This window comes from Ictalurus furcatus, chromosome 14, assembly GCF_023375685.1.
Source record: "Ictalurus furcatus strain D&B chromosome 14, Billie_1.0, whole genome shotgun sequence".
Taxonomy (NCBI): domain Eukaryota; kingdom Metazoa; phylum Chordata; class Actinopteri; order Siluriformes; family Ictaluridae; genus Ictalurus; species Ictalurus furcatus.
The window spans coordinates 25,563,494-25,583,740 of NC_071268.1; the positions used below are offsets into that span (position 1 = coordinate 25,563,494).

Genomic DNA, 20,247 nt, shown 5'->3' on the forward strand with positions numbered 1-20,247 from the left:
AGTAGCTGTTTTGTCTTTTATTGTTTACATTTGCATTTATTCATTTAGAAGACGCGTTTATCCAAAGCGACTTACAAATGAGGAAATACGAGCAAAGTGATATATCACGCAGAGAACAATACGAGTAGTGCTACCGTATAAGATTTATAATTTAGTTCTAGAAAAGCAAAGTGCGCAGAGTAGAAGTGTAAGAGTTTATTTATTTATTTATTATTTTTTTAAAAAAAAATTTAGGATAATGTGGGGTTGGCATTTTAGGGGTTGGTTAGGTGTTCACGGAAGAGGTGGGTCTTTAGCTGTTTTTTGAACATGGTGAGAGATTCTGCGGTCCGGATTGAGGTTGGAAGTTCAGTCCACCACTGAGGGACAGATAGTGTGAAGGTTCTGGAAAGGGACCTTGAGCCACGCTGAGTAGGCACTACTAAGCGCTGGTCATTAACCGATCGCCGATTGCATGAGGGAACATAAGCCTTCAGGAGAGTGTTCAGGTAGGGGACAGACGAAAATCTGCCGTAAGTGATGGTAAAACGATTTCTCCACCCGTGTCTGTATAGCCTATTGTGAGTGTTGTGAGTGTGTAATCTTGCTCGTATGCTTATAAACATAACCCGTCCTCGATAGCTTCTACACATTTAATTCCTACAGATTTAATGTTTAATGTCGGTTTTTGTGTTTAATTTGCTACTTGTATATCAAGTTCAATACTACGCTCACGTGGCATACCCATTGAAAACCGTTGCACCTTGCTGATTGTCGTGTATGCCCGTGTGTTTTCAGTGTCTCAGAGCAATAGCAAACACCTGCTGTTCGGCCAACCCCTAGTGCTGCAGTCCAACTCAGATTACTGTCTCCTGCACCATCACGGATTCATCAGTGCCTACAGCAAACATAAGCTCATGCCTCTCTGGAGCTCGTTCACTGTGGAGAAACAGGTGGGCGTGAAAACACACACACACACACACACATGCACAGAAAAAAACCCCCTTACAAACACTAATATATTCGAATATATACAGTGAGGTTGATTTGTAATGAAACCACACTTAAAGTACAAGCACACAGCTACCATGGTCATGACGTTAACTAGCTAACCGAATGTTATTAGAATATTAGGTCATATATTCACACAAAACTTTACGAAAAGATTATTAAACGAGGCGCGTTATAAGGTAAACTACGTCTTGCGTCATGTGCTCAGAACCTTGTAGGAACATTATGGTAATATAACCTTCTCAGCACCTGAGAAGTGCTGAGAAGGTTGTATTACCATAATGTTCATAATGTGCTGAGAAGGTTATATTACCATTATGTTCCTACAAGGTTCTGAGCACATGACGCAAGACGTAGTTTACCTTATAATGCGCCTCGTTTAAAAATCTTTTCGTAAAGTTTTGTGTGGATATTTTCGTACGTGAAAGAGCACCTCCTTATATCTTCCAGTAATGAAGCTCAACCACTGCAGTGTGTTGGCTACCATTGTCACACAGACTTTTAATAGATCATCATTATTGTCCTAATTGAGCGACAAGTTTTATTGGTCTTCATTTATGGCCGTTTTGATTCCTTACTTTCAATTCTGCATTATGAAGTGACAGAGTTTCACAAAATGTTCATTAATTTGTGTGTGTAATTGAAAAAAAAAATTAGCAACTTAAACTTAAACTTAACAACGTAATCTGTATATACACTGGCACATCTGTGTGACACCGGTTAGTGCAATTTTAAACAATTTCCCTTTATTATCTGTATACTATATAGTCAAAAAGGGCTAATTCTGCAAAAATGAACTTATGAACATACTGCATGAGCAACTTATGAGTATGAGCATGAGAGTCATTTGTGAATTGATTATAGTTTTAGCTTCAAGTCTATTGTATCAAACCGAAGACTTGAGTGCAAACTGTTCTTAGCGACTGCCATCCAAAATTAGGCGGAAAAGAGACAGAACAATGTACACTGTGTGCCGAGTGCAAGCAGGGACTCTGGCAAGACTAGCTGTGACATCATAACTAAAAGGGAGCGTCAGAAGGTAACGACTAAAGCATTCGGTGTCTGAAGTGTAGACTTTTGGTTCATTTTGCTTTATTTTGACTGGATCTCGAAACTAAATTATTTAAAATTTGCACATTAAAATATTGTCTTTTTATTTGGTTTACAGTCTTACAGGGTTGAATACATTATTATGTTTTAATGCTCTAATTGTCGCATGCCTCACTTATCACCCTCACCTGTGTCTTAATGTTTTAATGCTCTAAGCAAAGTTGAATATTTCATTTAAAAGCAAAACTCTAACAAAAGTACCAAAAATACTATGATTCACTGTAATCATGCTCAAAAAGTAACATTGCGGTGAATCACACTTACGTAACGAGAGTTTGTGTAGTTCAGTACATAAGGGTGGACCCTTGGATGAAAGCCTCCAAACATTTTTGTAGGTTCTCACATTATTGAGTATTCACAAATCTGAAGGATTTCTTTTATTGTTGGCAGATTTCAGTTTTGTCAAACTGTTTTGTTATTGGATTACTTATTTTATAATCATTCTTTTGTTCTTCAGGATTCGTGTTCTTGTCATTGTCATCCAGAAAGACACGTCACCTTAAAACCCACAGCATAGCACATTTTCCTTTAAAATCTTCTGGGAATTTTAAGACTTAATTTTACACCTCCAGTACAAGAGGCAGCAAAACATCTGGATAAATTCACCAGATAGCCTTTCTTTAGCCTGTGGGAAATGGCTGGTCTGCACTGCCAGAGCTTAATTTTACCATAAAATAGTTAGATATTGGTTTCATAAGAACAGTTTTCCAGAACTGCTGTGGTTTCTATAAATATGTCTGGGCAAAGATCAGTCACGCCTTGTTATTTGGATTTTCAATAATGACGTCTTGCTTGGCCTTAACTTATGAAAGTCTTATGAGTTTAATATTTGGCATATGGTGCAGGTTAAATCACCACTCCAGATCTCATCAGAACATCTTTAAGCACTTTGGATAGTATGTGAGGTTTTTTCACTGTTCCCATCAGCATATTATCTTGTCTTATCATTTCCTCTAAGCTTCTTCATGATTCCATGAGCCACCACTTTCTTAAAAATATTGTGAACTTTATATTGGGAAGGTCTCTAAAGAAAGCTATTTCATTGTGAACCTTTTTATTAAAGCTGTCGTATCAGACTTTATTTGGTTCAAAATGAACAAAAATCAATTACTGAGCAAGTACATAAAAACAAAACGGTGTTCATAACTGGCTCTTTGCCTTATCGCAGTTCTCAGCGGTCAGCGTATCATAAGGATTTATAATTTGAGCTGTCGGGTCGGATTTCACGGAAAACACCGGTTCGATGTCATTTGCATGGCCTTTGAGTCAGCACGCCTTTGCGTGGTTACGTCACATGAAGAAGAACCGTAGGCTACTATATTGAATATGAGGGTGCTAAGGATTGTGGAGTGTTTGTAGCTTGTCCTTACAAGACTTGCTTAGAAATTAAACTTGTCATCTAGATGACCTCTTTAAATCTGGATAGTTCTAAATGCAGTCATCGTTGACATCTGGGGAATCAGCTGTTGTCAAAACCGAGAAACCTCGAACTGCGTACAGCCAGCGGTCAAAAAGAGAAAATGCTAAAATGAGGATACGTATCGGCGAGGCTTTTGAGATCTGAAGGGATTGAAGACTGAAGCGGAGATGGCTTTTTTTCTGCTGAACAGATACGACATTTCATTGGCTCAATAGGTAGCTGGCTAACATTTGCGCACTTGTTCGCTTGATTTAGCTAGGTATTTAGCTAAGTTTCCTATGGTTTTTTGTTTTTTTTTGCTATGGTCAGTGTGGTAAATTGCATTTATTTTCTGCTAGCTATGAGAGAGAGAGAGCAGTTCAACTCTACTCCAAGAAAACCCTACTGCTGTTGTCAAGTATTGGAGCTAATATACAACACACACGAATACCTCAAACCATCAGATTCATCCACGCAGAGAAGCACTGCCAAAGCACAACCCACATAAAAAATAACTCCACAAGTAACTTGCAGTTTTATGTTTCAAACAGAGATGGCGATAGAGAGACAAAAGTTCCGTGCTGCAACTTTAACTAAGACAATTCTTCGTCTCCACCGAGCTTAAAATATATACAACAGAGACCTTTATGTTTTTGAACCATTATGGCCATTCTTTGGTAAATTCTTGTCATGTGAGAACTGGTAGTTTATCACAGCTGAGTCTAATTACTCTACAAATGAGAGTTTAGGTCTCTTCAAGTTCGTCATTGGAACTTTGTTAGAGTTATTCATATGCTTCACAATGTAAGGTCCCATAAAAAGGAAGAACACTGATTACAGATGAATACAAATGTTTAAACCGATAAGAAGGAAAAAGGTCAAATATTAGTCATACTAACTGGAATGACAATAACAAACTACAACACCATCGTTTGTGTGTGTTTGATTGTGTATAATGTAGCTACGTGTATGAGATTAGGTTGTGATTAGGTGGTGTGGCTGTAGGATACCAATCTTTTTGTTGTTTTGAAGTGAGTCACTGATGCATGTAGGCCAGGAGTTCCTAAAGTTCTGGCAAATGACCTCAAATGAACAAAGCCTTGACCAACCTACATTATGTTTTATTCCAAATTTATCATATTTACAATAACATTTTATTATGTTAGTAAAATATGTATATGTAATATACACGACTATAACCAATTTAATATTCTTTAAAATGTCCTGACTCACATTGATTCAGTCGAGTGGGAAATATTGTATTGGTGTAAGAAAATAATCCTCACCAGGGTGAAGAGGCTTCTGGTTTATACTTGATATCTTACTTATGTGTGTGCAGAACTAGCAGCAGCACATCTGGAGGATTAAACTCAACATTCACTAGACAGTACATCAGACCAGAACATCCTTGCGCATCAGTTTTCAAAATCAAACTGTAATAAAATGCGCATCAGTTTCATGCACAGTCATGTTAGACACATTAACGAGTCTGTCTCTGTCTCTCTTTAAAACTTTACGCTGCTGTTTTTTGTCATCTAAAATAAAAATAAAATAAAAACCCTGATCTTACATTCAAAAGCGTTTGCTAATCTAGAAAAAAAAAAGACTTTTCAGTAGGTCTTCAAATGAAATATTTTTTAAAAAATTGAAACCCTAACTGTAATAGGAAAATCAGTTAATGTTAGTACTCAATAATGGTCTAGAATAGTACATAAAGTAAGTATGTGATTTTGACACAATGATTTGAAAAGTTTGTTTGTGTCAGGAATGAAGAGAGGCAGATGCAATTGCAGGCTTTCTATTAAATTAACACGTGAAACACAAACAAATAACCAAAACAAGACTATAAGCATGAATATGGACTCTTGAAAACAGACTTGAAACAAACCGTTATGGCACAAGACAAAACCTAGACAAAGAAACATTAAGCCAACAGAACTTACTTAACAAGGCGTAATAAGACACAGGTGAGGGTGATTAGTTAGGCATGTGACAAGCTCGTGTGACGTGCAGGAGCTGATCCGTCGTGTAGTTCAGTGCTACCATGACAGGAAGTAGACGTACAGAGAAATGTGTCCATTTCTATTGTTGAATTCCTACACGTAGTGTGCGTTCAAGTCGTCCTGGGAAGTTTGTACTTACGAGTTGGGAAGTTGTAATTACGACGTCGGGTGCGTTCACGTCACTTTGGTCAGAGCAAGATGGTGGTGTACCTTTTCATAATCAACTACAAAAACCTACAGCCACAGATAATGAAGAACAAAGAATATGCGTATCAGGTGTGTTTAGCTTTTTTATGTTTTTAATCAGTTTTAAGTTACACTTTATCATTACATATTATATATTGCTATCGTATTTTGTGCAGGCAATTCGCTTCCAACAAATTTACCGTCAACTACAGATCTTGCATCCGTTGATTCCACCATGTTTTCTCACTCGCATGCCCCCAACTCGGACACTCGGAAAGAAAATCCAGCGTTTCCCACTCATAAATACGACTTTCTGGTGGCGTTCATGTATGTTCAACTCGTTCAACTTACAGACTGAAGACCGAACAGTTTTTTTATTTGTTTTTTTTTTTTCATTTGGAGATAACGGCTCTCACTGTGGAGTCCCAGAGCCTTTGAAATCGCTTTGTAACCCTAGTCCAGCTGAACCCCATTATGAATGCAATTTCATAGATTTGGGGAATTAGTAACTATGGGGGCAAATACATTTTCACACAGGCCCAGTTGGTATTGTATAACTTTTTTTTTTTTTTTTTGCTTCAATAAATTACATTATAATTTAAAAACTGTATTTCATCTTTACTCAGGTTGCCTTTGTTTTATCTTAGATGTAGTTTTAATTTCTGAAGCAATTTATAGATATATAGATATACACAAAAACACAAGAAATCAAATACTTCTTCACAGCACCGAACTTCGATTTTTCCCGTGTGGCTAATTTCTAATTTCTTATAATGGCTTGCTTGGAAATGGTAGGAAGAACCCGTGTTATTCTTAGTGACAGTTTGTGTTTCCGAGAAGGCTGAGTTATGAGAACAGTGGGATGGAGTAGTTCAGCAGAAGGGATAATGTTCTTTGAGATCTGTGGCCAGAAATGAGCCCTGGGAGTAAATGATAGGTTCACTGATGGTATGGAATATCGTGGATTTAATTCCAGTAGGATGTAGTTTGAATATGGGTGATCTCAGCACTATGGATATGACATTTGCACTCACATTGGCTAAAAAAAAAATCATATGTAGAACAAGAAATAGCCTTAGAATTAAAAGACGATATAGATTGTTATAGATTTAAAAATATTTCTTATTCTAAGAACACATCATTAAGAAATAAAGTGTTATGGATGTGACTTTTTTTGCATTGTGGATATGTTGTATCTGAACCATTAATACAGTGAAATATAAGTGAAAGACATGAGTAAGTACATTTTACAAGTCGTTTTTAGTCTTTGTTTTGTCCACGGTAAGGTTTCCGTTGCATGGAAGTGCTCTTATAATAATGAGGTATGGTACTAATGGGGATGGGGGGTCAAGTATATCGTCTTTTGTGATTTTTTGATATCGTGATTTCTGATTTTTGAATCTACGTGTGATGGATCTGAGTTGCAAAGCGACGTGCAAAACTGCTTGCTCTTGATTCTGCATTACGAAGGTGTTGTTGTAGAAGATCTGTTTAAGATGTATGATGCATTTTTTTTTTTTTTTGCTGAGAGTGAAGAGTATATAATCGAATCAAACTCATTCGTATTGCTCAAAAGGGTTGTCATGGGAAGTTGAAACGAACGTATTTTCCACACATTTCCGTTTTGAGTAATTTATTGTTTGAGCTTGTGCTGGTTTGAATCAAGTGAATGAGAGCATTTTTTTTTTTTTCTGTGAAATGCCAAAAAAGCAAGAATTTGGCCAACAGTGTTGAGCAGAACTGTAAAAAAAAAAATCCCCAAATCAATCGTTTAGCTGAAGATAATATTAATTTATTCATTCATTCATCTTCAGTCGGCACTTTTTCCTTGGCAGGGTTGTAGTGAATGGGGTGAGCCTCTCCTGAGAGTACGAAGCAGGAACTGAATGGAACACACATTCATACTAGGGGCAATTTAGCATAGATAATCAACTCACCAGTATCATTTTTGGGAAGTTGGAGGAAATGAGAGGAAACCCACACACTGGGTTTAGATGAGAAACGCCACAAAGATGGTAACCGTAGGTCAGGTTCAAACCAAGGACACTGGGGCTGTGATGCAGCAACTCCACCGCGCTGACCTTGAACATAAATACTACATGCAATATTTCAGCATTCTATAAATATGCTCAAACTTAGTTGATGTGTTAATGTAAATATAGTGTAAATGTGTGTGTTGCTCCCTGTAGGCCGGAAGTGGTTCTGGCTCTTTGCCAGCAGTGATACCAGACTGTCTGAGACCTGATGTGAGAATCCAAGCCGATCAGAGTCCTACATGTAACCAGTACAACAGCAACACTAATATTACATACGCCTTCCTCTATCCGCCCAGTATGTAATGCATCCACACGCACGCACGCATGCACGTACACAGACCGAATGGGTTTTTCCATCTCTATAATCCGAGCCAGTGCTCATATGACCATATGACTAGTAGTTGCCTGTTCTCCTAGCACACCCATCTGAGTGTTGCTTCAGCATAGAAAACATTAACCGTCATACTTTGTAGCTGCGTTAGGGCGTAAACACGTATTCCTTCTTCCGCGAGGGTTACTGGAACCATTTGGCATTTGTTACAATATTCTTACACAACACAAACAGTCCACCAGAACCACAGAGATCAATGCAAATTAAATCAAATGTATGACTGCGCATTCTGCCTGCTCTCAACGTCTGAGTCCACTAGTGGAAACTGTTTTCCGGTACTGCTTCCTGTATTGCCAAACAATACAATGACTGTGCGCAGTCGGTATTAAAGTTAAATTTTTACGAGAAATTGAAATCTCTCTGAACCAGTGCTTTATTAGGCAAGGTTCCAACTGAGGGATTTTAAGTGAATGATTTGGCATTAAAGCAAAATGTAACAAAATGCAACAGGGGTGTCTTGCTGCAAATGTAATTAAAAGCATAAAAAAAGCATGTTTAATGTAATTAAAAGCCTTTTTAATGTAATTAAAAGCATTTAAAAAAAAAGCATGTTTAATGTAATTAAAAGCATTTTTCAAATGTAATTAAAAGCATTTAAAAAAACATGTTTAACGTAATTAAAAGCATTTTTAATGTAATTAAAGCATAAAAAAGCATGTTTAACGTAATTAAAAGCATTTTTAATGTAATTAAAGCATAAAAAAGCATGTTTAACGTAATTAAAAGCATTTTTAATGTAATTAAAAGCATTAAAAAAGCATGTTTAATGTAATTAAAAACATGTTTAATGTAATTAAAAGCATTTTTAATGTAATTAAAAGCATAAAAAAGCATGTTTAATGTAATTAAAAGCATTAAAAAAGCATGTTTAATGTAATTAAAAGCATTTTTAATGTAATTAAAAACATTAAAAAGGATGTTTAATGTAATTAAAAGCATTAAAAAGCATGTTTAATGTAATTAAAAGCATTAAAAAAGCATTTTTCATGTAATTAAAAGCATTAAAAAGCATGTTTAATGTAATTAAAAGCATGTTTAATGTAATTAAAAGCATTAAAAAAGCATTTTTCATGTAATTAAAAGCATTAAAAAGCATGTTTAATGTAATTAAAAGCATGTTTAATGTAATTAAAAGCATTAAAAAAGCATGTTTAATGTAATTAAAAGCATTAAAAAAGCATGTTTAATGTAATTAAAAGCATTTTTAATGTAATTAAAAGCATAAAAAATCATGTTTAATGTAATTAAAAGCATTTTTAATGTAATTAAAAACATTAAAAAGGATGTTTAATGTAATTAAAAGCATAAAAAAGCATGTTTAATGTAATTAAAAGCATTTTTAAAAAGCATGTTTAATGTAATTAAAAGCATTTTTAATGTAATTAAAAACATTAAAAAGGATGTTTAATGTAATTAAAAGCATAAAAAAGCATGTTTAATGTAATTAAAAGCATTTTTAAAAAGCATGTTTAACGTAATTAAAAGCATTTTTAATGTAATTAAAAGCATTAAAAAAGCATGTTTAACGTAATTAAAAGCATGTTCAATGAGGAATTATTATACAGTTATTAACTCAGTTTGACAGAAAGAACCAGCTGCTAGGTCAGAAACAGTAAATTGCTACGTTGAATAATACACAACACAGAAATCCTGGAAGGAAACGGACTCAAAAGGGAAGAAATCGTCTTCTAGGTAGCACCAGATCGTGAGATTCTCAATGATTACAGTATACCGGTGTAGAAGAATAAAGATGAGCATTACAGAGTGCGTTTACAGGATGTTCAGTATGAGCACAGCACAGTGTTTATGATTACAGCTGCGGTTAATCTAATGGATGGTTACTGTACACTTTAACAGCGTAGGAAAAATCTGTGGAGTGCTTAGTGCTTAGTGTGTGTGTGTGTGTGTGTGTGTGTGTTGCAGATCTTAACAGCACCGCAGAGGAGCAGTATGATGGTCTGACTTTGAGCAACGTGGTTCCCATGTATCCAGCATTTAAGAGTGAGTTCACACATCTTTAGCATACTTATAAACATGCATTAAGTGACTCATTTACACAGTGTGTTTGTGTGTGTGTGTGTGTGTGTATTCTGCAGTAGTGTGGCAGTATTTCCACAATGTTTTGTTGCTGAAGTATTCCTCGCAGTATAACGGCATTAACGTGGTGACGGGACCTGCGTTCGATTATAACTTCGATGGCCGGTTTGACACTGCAGACCAGATCCAGGAGTATGTTTTATTATATGTTTTTATAATACTGCAATTTTGACCGACACATGATCCGAGCTGAGTGATAAAATATCAGTGAACATACGTTCAGAGTACCTTTCAAAAGCTCATTTAGAGTCTTAGTCTTTTGATGAGACTAATTCAGCACAGAATAGCCTCAAGCGCTTGGACTTATGATGTCATACTGTATATGCAAATGAACAACTTGTTAACTGGAGCAGTCTACAGAAACTGTATGCAACACTAACTTAGCTAAGGGATACCATCTTGGTTATTATCAGTGTTGCCAAATCGAGACATTGTTGCTAGATTTGGTGACTTTTTAAACCCTTTTAATTATTTTATTTAAAAAAAAAAAGAGCCTAATGGCACATCCAGCAAGTTTTTAAAGCCAGCTTCAAACTAGCCGATTTTCCCAGCGATTTTCAGGTTTTAGCTTCATTTACATAATCGCCGGCTAGGTGAAGGGAGACGGAGCGTGGATTAGCGTCTACCAGCGGGAGGTCATTAACCCCTTGACCGTCTGGTCTCCCTGCTGAGATAATCATTCACCAACTGGGAAAAGGCTTCTGACATGTTTGAAATTATCGCTGGGCAATCAGTGGGCAGGTACACCTGGCCAAGGCAGTGACCAATGAGCAGGAAGCACGGTTCATACTTAAAGGTGAAGTAGCCGGTGTCACTCTTGTCAATTCAGGTAAAAAAAAAATGAATTAAGTGAAAACGTGTAATAATAAAATGATTTGCAATATTTACAAAATATATAATGTCTATTTATTTCGCGCCAGGGTTTTAAACAGTTACGAAAACTAAACGGTTAGCCGTATTGTCCACGACCTCGCAAATGTGGTCTCGTCCAAAACGTTCTTCTGTCTCTTGCGAAAAATGGGGCGTTGCTATGTGTGACAGTGAGGCAGAGAGAAATGTCGAAGGCAGTTTAGTGCCTTAGTGTTTAGTGTGTCACCTATCCTCTGTTCTTAAGTCTGACAGCTCCAGCTTAGTGTGACACCGCTCACCCAAACGCGAGCTGTTCCGAGTCGGCTAGTGCGGCGCCAGCTTAAGCAGACACTAGTCAATGTTCTGCGCTCGATATGGCCCTCCAGCCACAGCTCTCTCACATCCCAGCTGCTATTCTTAGTTATAGCTACATATGACACTCTGCTGGGTATGGAGAGAAATGAGGGTATGAGAAGCAGGCTTTGAAGAGCATGACACTTTTTCTTCTTTTTCACTTTCGTTTTTTTTGGAGTTTTTTTCAGGGCTTTGCTCGCCAACTCAAAGTAAGGGAAAGGAAACACAAGCAAACATGGTTCTGCTTTGCTGCAGCTTGATGTGGATGCACTCTCAGGTCCACTTTCTTCACTTTGAGACACACATAAATAAATACACTTCACCACATTGCCATCGAACCTTGAAGGGCAGGCTTTTGAGACTATTTTCCAAGTTTCTTTCTTCCTTGTTGTCGGAATGTTTTCAGGACTTCACGTACCAACTCTCAGTGAAATTGAAACACAAGGACATGCAGTTCTGCTCTGCTGCAGCTTGCCATAGACGTAGTGTACGGTCCCCTTCCTATACTTCAAAACACACGTAAACAGTCCCAAATTATCCCAACACAGGTGTGCATGCATTCAGGGACTTTCCCACTCTTTCTCCCAGACTCCACTCTCCATTACCATGCCTCCGGCACCACAATCTACAAGTAATTATCCTGACTTAAACATCCATTGGTATCTGCTTCCTACTCCCCTTTCACTACGACCCACCATCACTGCTTAATCCTTCCGCATTTTGGACAGAAGGTATAGTATATCATAAATATGTAAAACGGTAGTTTGTGGTGCCATTACCAAAAGATTATTTTCCATTCTGATTTTTTTTTAAATTATATTCTAAGAGTCTTTAGAAAAATTTCCTTCTTCATAAACACTGATCAGCCGTAACATTAAAACCATTGATAGGTGACGTGAATAACACTGATTATCCTGTCATGGGGTGGGATCTATTTATTAGGCAGCAAGTCATTTCTCGAAGTTGGAAGAAGGAAAAATGGTCAAGCGTAAGGATCTGAGCGACAAGGGCTACATTTTGATGGCTAGACTGTCAGGTCAGAGCATCTCCAAAACAACAGGTCTTGTAGGGTTTTCCTGGTATGCAGTGGTTATTACCTACCAAAAGTGGTCCAAGGAAGGACAACCGGTGAACCGGCGACAGCGTCATGGGCACCCAACGCATGTGGGGAGCGAACGCTAGCCCATCTGGTCCGATCCCGCAGAAGACCTACAAATTGCCGAAGAAGTTAATGCTGGCTATGATAGAAGAAGCCCTTATTTGTCACATATACATTACAGCACAGTGAAATTCTTTTCTTTGCATATCCCAGGTTGTTTAGGAAGTTGGGGTCAGAGCGCAGGGTCAGCCATGATACAGCGCCCCTGGAGCAGAGCAGGTTAAGGGCCTTGCTCAAGGGCCCAACAGTGTCAGCTTGGCAGTGCCAGTGATCAGTAACCCAGAGCCTTAACCATTGAGCTACCACTGCCCTGGAAAAGTCAGAGCTGTTCTGGTAGCACAAGGCACAATATTAGGCAGGTGGTTCTACCGTTCTGGCTGATCAGTGTATATACTCTAATTTTTAATCTGATACCAGTGATTATAATGAATCTATGAATATGCAGATGAGTTTGACATCATCTGTCATAATGATGACATCATCTACTTTCATCTGAAAACACTGGTTATTACTGTATGTCATGCCCTGACAGGTTTGATGGATGTTACGTAAACCACTAGATGGCAGGAGGACATGTTTAAGCACATTCAAAAATAAATAAATAAATAAATAAATTACATGATGTATTTTGATTATCTGAAATATTTAGAATTATACATCAATGTTTTAAAATGACACATTCATACATTTGCAATGTATAATATATAATGCTGCTTCCAGTTTATGTCACAAACAGTACTAATGGTAATTATGATCCGGTGTAATCCTATTAATCAAGTTAGAAATAAAATACTTGGCCCGGGGTTGTGTGTGTGTGTGTGTGGGGGGGGGGGGGGGGGGGGTTGCTGTATCAGAAAAATAATCAACGTCAGGCTGGTGTGATGCCTGATGTGAAGAAGAGTCACTGTCATGACCATAAAATGGATTCTTTTCCAATAACATTAGTTTTCTACTTTGTTAAATAATAACACATTTTTAATCTATCTATAGGTTTAGATGATGTGGACCTTACAAGTCCCTGTGTTAGTTATTACTATGGAGGCATTTTGGGTTGTAGCAATAGCAGTCATATATATTATACTATAAGCGTGTGTGTGTGTGTGTGTGTGTGTGTGTGTGTGTGTGTGTAGGTTTGTTACAGGCAATCATATCCCCATCCCCACTCATTACTTTGCCATCTTGACAAGCTGCTTGGACTCAAATCAGCCAGTGAGTGAGTGTAAGGGAGAATTACACACAGTGTCTTTTCTAATGCCACACCGACCTGACAACACTGAGAGCTGCATGGTGAGCACACACACACACACAGAGACACACACACACACACACACTCACTGAGAAAATAGATGTCACAGTTACAGTATCTCACAAAAGTGAGTGCACCCCTCACATTTTTGTAAATATTTGATTATACCTGTTCATGTGACAACACTGAAGAAATGACACTTTGCTACAGTGTAAAGTAGTGAGTGTAGTGAGCGGTTTAGACATTAATGTCTGTGTGTTGAGTTATTTTGAGGGGACAGCAAATTTACACTGTTACACAAGCTGTACACTCACTACTTTACACTGTAGCAAAGTGTCATTTCTTCAGTGTTGTCACATGAAAAGATATCATCAAATATTTACAAAAATGTCAGGGGTGTACTCACTTTTGTGAGATACTGTATATGACTGTTCTGTGCCTGAAGTATATATCACTATAGCCAACATTGCTGATGTCACTTTCCTTTTTTTATATGACTGGAAAAGTTTTAGCAAGTTCCTGACATTATTATTCTGTTTAATGGTATTTCCTGAGTTTTTTTAACAGGAGCACAGACACACAGTCATACTGATATAGACATTCAGAGACAGACACACACACACACACACACACACAGATAGATAGACTGACAGGCTGTTACAAAACGGGACTGGAGGCGGATGCAGGTACAGGTCACAGTCTTTATTAGACACAAGCTCAGGGTTAAAGTAAACGTGGTCTTCACCGGGAAACGAGAACATTCGAGGCATGGGAAAACAAACGCAACTACTGATCCAAACAATACTCACAAGGATCAACCAAAGACACGGTATAATACTGAGCGAAGTGCTCAGTCACCCAGGCATTTAAATAAAGAACATCATTAACTCAAAGCATGGACACCTGGGGCAAATTAAAGTCACTTAACACAAAATGCTCGATCAGGAAGCGAGCGAACAAAAACAATGTCACGTGACTCGTCCCGACAGACACAGATTTACAGACACATACAGTCACAGACAGACAGACAGATAGATTTACAGACACATACAGATAAAGAGACAGACACCAAGAGAGGCAGACACGCAGATAGACAGAACCCCACAGAAAGACACAGAGTCAGGCACTCAGTGAGACACACAGCCAGACAGACACACTTACATATAGGCAGACAGAGATAGACACACAGAGACAGAGATATGGACACTGACAGACAAAGAGACAGACACAAACAGACAAACAGATGTACAGACACAGAGAGACACACGCAGATACGCAGACAGACACACAGACTCATAGATTAGTTAGAATGAAGGGTTTCTCCTGTCCGTTTGGAGGCTACAGCCTGGAGATTGCTTAGGAGGTTCCGCTTGGACTGCAATTAACACAAACAGGTTTGCACTCAGGTCTCCTTTAGTGAACAGTGGACTAGTTCAACAAACAGACTTCATTTTAAAACCATAATGAACTTTCTTTTACTTTCACACTATCCGTCGTTACCCAGATGAGGACGGGTTCCCTTCTGAGTCTGGTTCCTCTCAAGGTTTCTTCCTCATATCATCTTAGGGAGTTTTTCCCTCACCACCGTCACCACCGGCTCGCTCAATACGGATAAATCCACACACTTAAAATCTCTGTCCCGTGTTTATATGTTTCTGTAAAGCCGCTTTGAGACAATGGCAATTGTTAAAAGCGCTATACAAATAAAACAATTGAATTGAATCGAACTGAGACACTTCAAACAGTGACGGACATAACATTAATGACATCTCAGTTTGCGTCGCTAGTTATTGTGATGTGAGCAGTGAATTGAAGAAACGTGAGGAAAAAGAACTCATCCACACTCTTGCAACCCCATGAAATGAGTCCCATGTTTCGACAAGAACTCTTCTGCATCAACCATTTCGAATATCGACTGGTCTCGAAGCATTTTATTTTTCTTGGAAAGCTGATGATTTATCTTCCCTTTCTGCTCTTTGATAAATTCGTTTTTACATCAGTTCCAGAGTAGTTGCCATTGCACACACACACACCCACACACCCACACCCACACACACACACACACCTCAGGCTTTATCGAATAATACTGGCAGAAACATGTGGTCTGAAATATTTAACAATAATGCTCCCCGAGGATGTGTGCTATGGGATGTGTGTGTGTGGGTGTGTGTGTCATGCAGATGGAAGTGCGTCATATTGGAAGTGAGATTTTTCAATGCCAAAGAAGTAAGATATTTTCCAAATCCGGTCACTGTTTATTCAGATTAAAAACAACAGGGGTATCAGTGGATTTCCACAGTACAAACTTGAAGGTTATAGTGTGGGAAACTCTGTTGTTCGACTGAAATTGATTAAACCCGTTTTCATACGGGGGCACCGGATATAAAAAGCTGAATACTCTTTTCTGTCTGATTTTGTTTTTTTTTAAACATCTGAAGCCGTCCTGATACATTTAGTGTCATGTAATGCGACAATAGAAGGTAGACGCAAATGCAGTTAAAGCATTTATTTAAGAGAGCGAGGCAGATAAATCTAAAAACGTAAGGCAAAACCTTGGTCAAAAACAAGCGCGGAGTCAGGTGACGGTTATAAACTGGGCTTAGACAAGAATCGAGAAACGAACGACGAGAACAGGATCCAAACCTTGAAACGAAAACCGAGGATCACAAGGCCTGGTATGGGTCTGGCAGAAAACGCAGAAACACTCACAATACTTTGCGTCGAACAAAGACACAAAAATACTAGTTTTATGTTTCATTATAAATATTAGATGTGAATGTTGAATATAAATGTAAATGCAAATGTTAATTCATTACATGCTTTAAAAAGGGGATTAAGAAGGTATAATAGTATACCTTTGCTTTGCACTGTGGTGGGACCATAGTGTTAAACTATCAATAGAGTGCACTGGTCACATGATCATATTACTTCGTGGAGAACCTGTGTCATTACCAAACCAGGAATTGTCGGCACTTATGAAGTGACTGATAATGTAATAGTTCCAGATTGCACAGACTTACATGCACAACATTATAAACTTTAAAAAGAGCTCTTCAGTAGCATTGAAATAACACCATCCCTGCGATCGATGGTGCCCGAGAGAGACCCTTTAGCTGACTTTGGCTAAAAATGACACCTCGGGTGCTGCCTCATAGCTCATTATGTTTCAGTCGGCAGTTTATAGACTTTGTCTATTCAACCGATCAAATGTTTTTGGAGAACTGGACTGCGGGAGCCTGAGAGCGGATCTTAGCAAATAACAATCCAGAGGCGACGGTGGCAAGGAAAAACTCCCTGAGACGACATAAAGAAAACACCTTGAGACGAACTAGACTTAAAACAGAACCTCTTCTCTTCTCTGTGATACTGTATAGTGCGATGATGAGGCATTACTTTTCCACGTCCACTTTATTTCATTAGAGTTTTAGCTTTAAAAGTGTCCTCTGTATAATGTTTTATACACTTATAAAGTTTTCCACTGTATAATGAATAAGACTTGGTACCTGTGAGGTATCATCCACAGCAACAACTGAGTAGACTTATTTTATGTATGTTATGTTAGTATAAAGAATGTAAAGAGTTGAATTCATGTCCAGGTTTTTGTGTAATGCCTAGAATATAATTTTAAATAACTGCGAGAGGGGAGGTTATTATAACAGCAAAGGGAATGACTAAATCTGGAATGGATGTTCATAACGCAGATAAGGGTGTGACGGTGAGGTGTCCACTAAGTTTTGGCCATATAGTGGATTACTAACAATGGAAGAAGAATGACTTGTATGATAGACAACTGAACTGAATTAACTGTATAATAGACAGCTGCGCAAGTGCACCCTCTCTGTCTTTTCCCTCTATGGGTGGGATCTAAAAAGTGGACTTTTTTTCCTACCTTTAATACGTTCTACAATTAAATTCCCAGTACTATATTATAGCTATATTATAAACACATGATTAGTGATAAATTAACCAGAGCCTCATTTGCATGCAGAGCAACCAGGATGACTTGAACTGGGTGGAGGACTTGCTTTGGTTCCATCAGTCACGTGTCAGAGACGTTGAATGGATCACGGGATTGGATTTCTTTGAGAAAAGCGGCCGACCGATCCCTGAGATTCTGCGGATAAAGACTCGCCCAACGGCTGCCATTCACAGGAAGCAGTGATTTATCACATTATTTATGTAGTCATGAAGTATAGCTTATAAAATATAGACTTTAGTGATTAAATGAACCAAAATATTCAGTGACCAATGCACTGATCTTATTTGTCCTCATGTTTATTCTTGGCCACAGAACTGATGTCTTTTATTCCATAGAGCCATTTTGTTTTATGTTTTTATATTTAAGATTCATAATGAGGAATTTCATTTAGTTTTTGCTTAAGTAAAATAAAATAAAAATGGCTTTGGGTCTCATCACCTTCTCCTTTATCTTGAGTGTGTGTGTGTGAATGAGAAACGGTGTAAAGAGCTTTGTAGAACCTAAGGTTAAAAGGTGCTATATAAGGACAGACCATTTACCATTACCATTTACCATGGTGGTTTTAAGATTGCTATAACTGCATGCTATACCAGAGCACATTAGTCATTTGCCAGTGCACTTGTGGACTAGTAATTCATAAGAATGAAGGATGTCATGTAATGACACTGTTCAGTTCTTTCATTATCACATTGCAGATAGCATGCCTTCTGGACATTATTGGGAAATGAGTTCCATTTGATTCATTGCAAGTCAGCTTTTTATGTTATCTAATGTTATCTACTATATATGAGTAACCATAAGGCATCAACACAAATTAGTGGCACACTACAGGTTCGATCCTGAGCTCTGGTTTCTGCCTGTGTGTAGTTTTGGATGTTCTCCCACATCTCTTTGGGTTTCATTCAGGTTCTGAAAGTAGATACTGTAAAATGTAATTAAAATTGCTCCGAGGCTATTACTTGAATAAGTGTGCATGATGTCCTGAGATCGATGTTACGACTCGCTGTTCCCAGGACAGACTCAAAGATAAAGTGTTTACTAAAGATGCATACTTCAGTGCTTTATAGTGTGCCAGTACAATTCACTAGGATAGAAAGCGAAAAATCGTACAGCAGAACAGTCATGTAGAAGGACGTAATCAGTTTGCAGGAATTAATTTGTAATTTGTTGCTTCAGTATTTCTAGATAATCCTCCTTCCTCATGAAGTGCACCACTCCCTGTTCCAGCAAAATAACTCGGCAATATGATGCTGCCACCCCCATACTTCAAAGTTGGGATGGTGTTCTTCAGATTAAAAGCCTCACCCTTTTTCCTCCACACACAGAGCTGATCATTATGGCCAAACAGTCCAAAATGTGTTTCATCTTCTGGTGATCTGCTCTTTTATGCTGGTCTTGGTCTTGGAGCGTCAACTTATTCTTTGCACAACAGCATTTCAGGCCATGGCCATTTAGGACTCTCTAAATGGTGCACAGAAAAAACGGATAGTTCATTGAGCTCAAAAAATTTAAGGAAACTAATTACCTCAAAATTTTTAAGTCGATAAATCAATTTCTTTAATTCAAATACCCTTAAGTATAACAAAAATTTAACTCAAACTTGTTATATTTAAGTGTATTTGGCTTAAATAAATTGATTTATCAACTTAAGAATTTAGAGGTAATTAGTTTCCTTAAATTTTTTGAGTTAAATGAACTTATCCGGTTTTACAGTGTGGATATTTGTACTTTAGTACCTGACGCCTCCAACCTTTTCCTTCACCATTTTCTTTGTTGCTAACTTTGCTTTCAGTTAAACCTTTTGGGCCAAAGTTCAAAGATCTATAGATGCTCAGAATATGTGTGAAGAATGCTCTGTGAGTGTATTTATGATGTAAATGTGTTTGGTGTTTAGTGTAAGAAACCTGATCAGAAGATAAAACCCTACCTCAAACCTCACCTGCCCAAACGCTTCCACTATGCACACAGCAGACGCATTGAGGATGATAACGTGCTTGTCGACTCACTCTGGCTATTCGAGAGGTACAATGAGCCTACGTTCACAGCCTGTATGTGTGAGAATGTGTACACACACACACACACACACACACACACACACACACATATATATATATATATATATATATATATATATATATATATATATATATATATATATAATGTAATGCTTCTTTTCTGCAGCTATCCAGGTTCTCTCAGTTTTTGCTCTCGTGGTTTCTTTCAGCCTCATATTTTAATCTACCAGCTGAACAAGCATATTTTTACAGAAGCTGTAGGAGGTGAAACGACATTTTAGGAACAGGAAAAAGGAAAGCAAAACAGATTTAGGGCCAAACCCAAGCTCATGTCTGGCATGGGGAAATGTAATAGCACTGTTATATTTATACACAAATACAGTATTGCAATCCCAGATGTTACCCCAGAGACGTGTGTTTGGTCGGGTCAGGA

General features: G+C 37.9%; 1 protein-coding gene across 3 annotated transcripts in view; it reads left to right on the forward strand.

Annotated features, from left to right (window-relative positions):
- The window catches only part of LOC128617917 (venom phosphodiesterase 1), a 52,163-nt gene extending 33,930 nt beyond the window's left edge, over positions 1-18,233 (forward strand). For 2 of the 3 annotated variants that reach the window (XM_053641158.1, XM_053641157.1), the window contains exons 20-25: positions 778-932; positions 7,878-8,019; positions 10,039-10,116; positions 10,212-10,344; positions 13,705-13,861; positions 17,809-18,233. In XM_053641158.1, the coding sequence (XP_053497133.1) occupies positions 778-932; positions 7,878-8,019; positions 10,039-10,116; positions 10,212-10,344; positions 13,705-13,861; positions 17,809-17,982 (839 nt within the window). In that variant the 3' untranslated portion in view covers positions 17,983-18,233. The remainder of the gene's footprint in view (positions 1-777; positions 933-7,877; positions 8,020-10,038; positions 10,117-10,211; positions 10,345-13,704; positions 13,862-17,808) is intronic. The other variant, XR_008387640.1, reaches the window with a different exon arrangement.
- Positions 18,234-20,247: the final 2,014 nt, after the last annotated feature.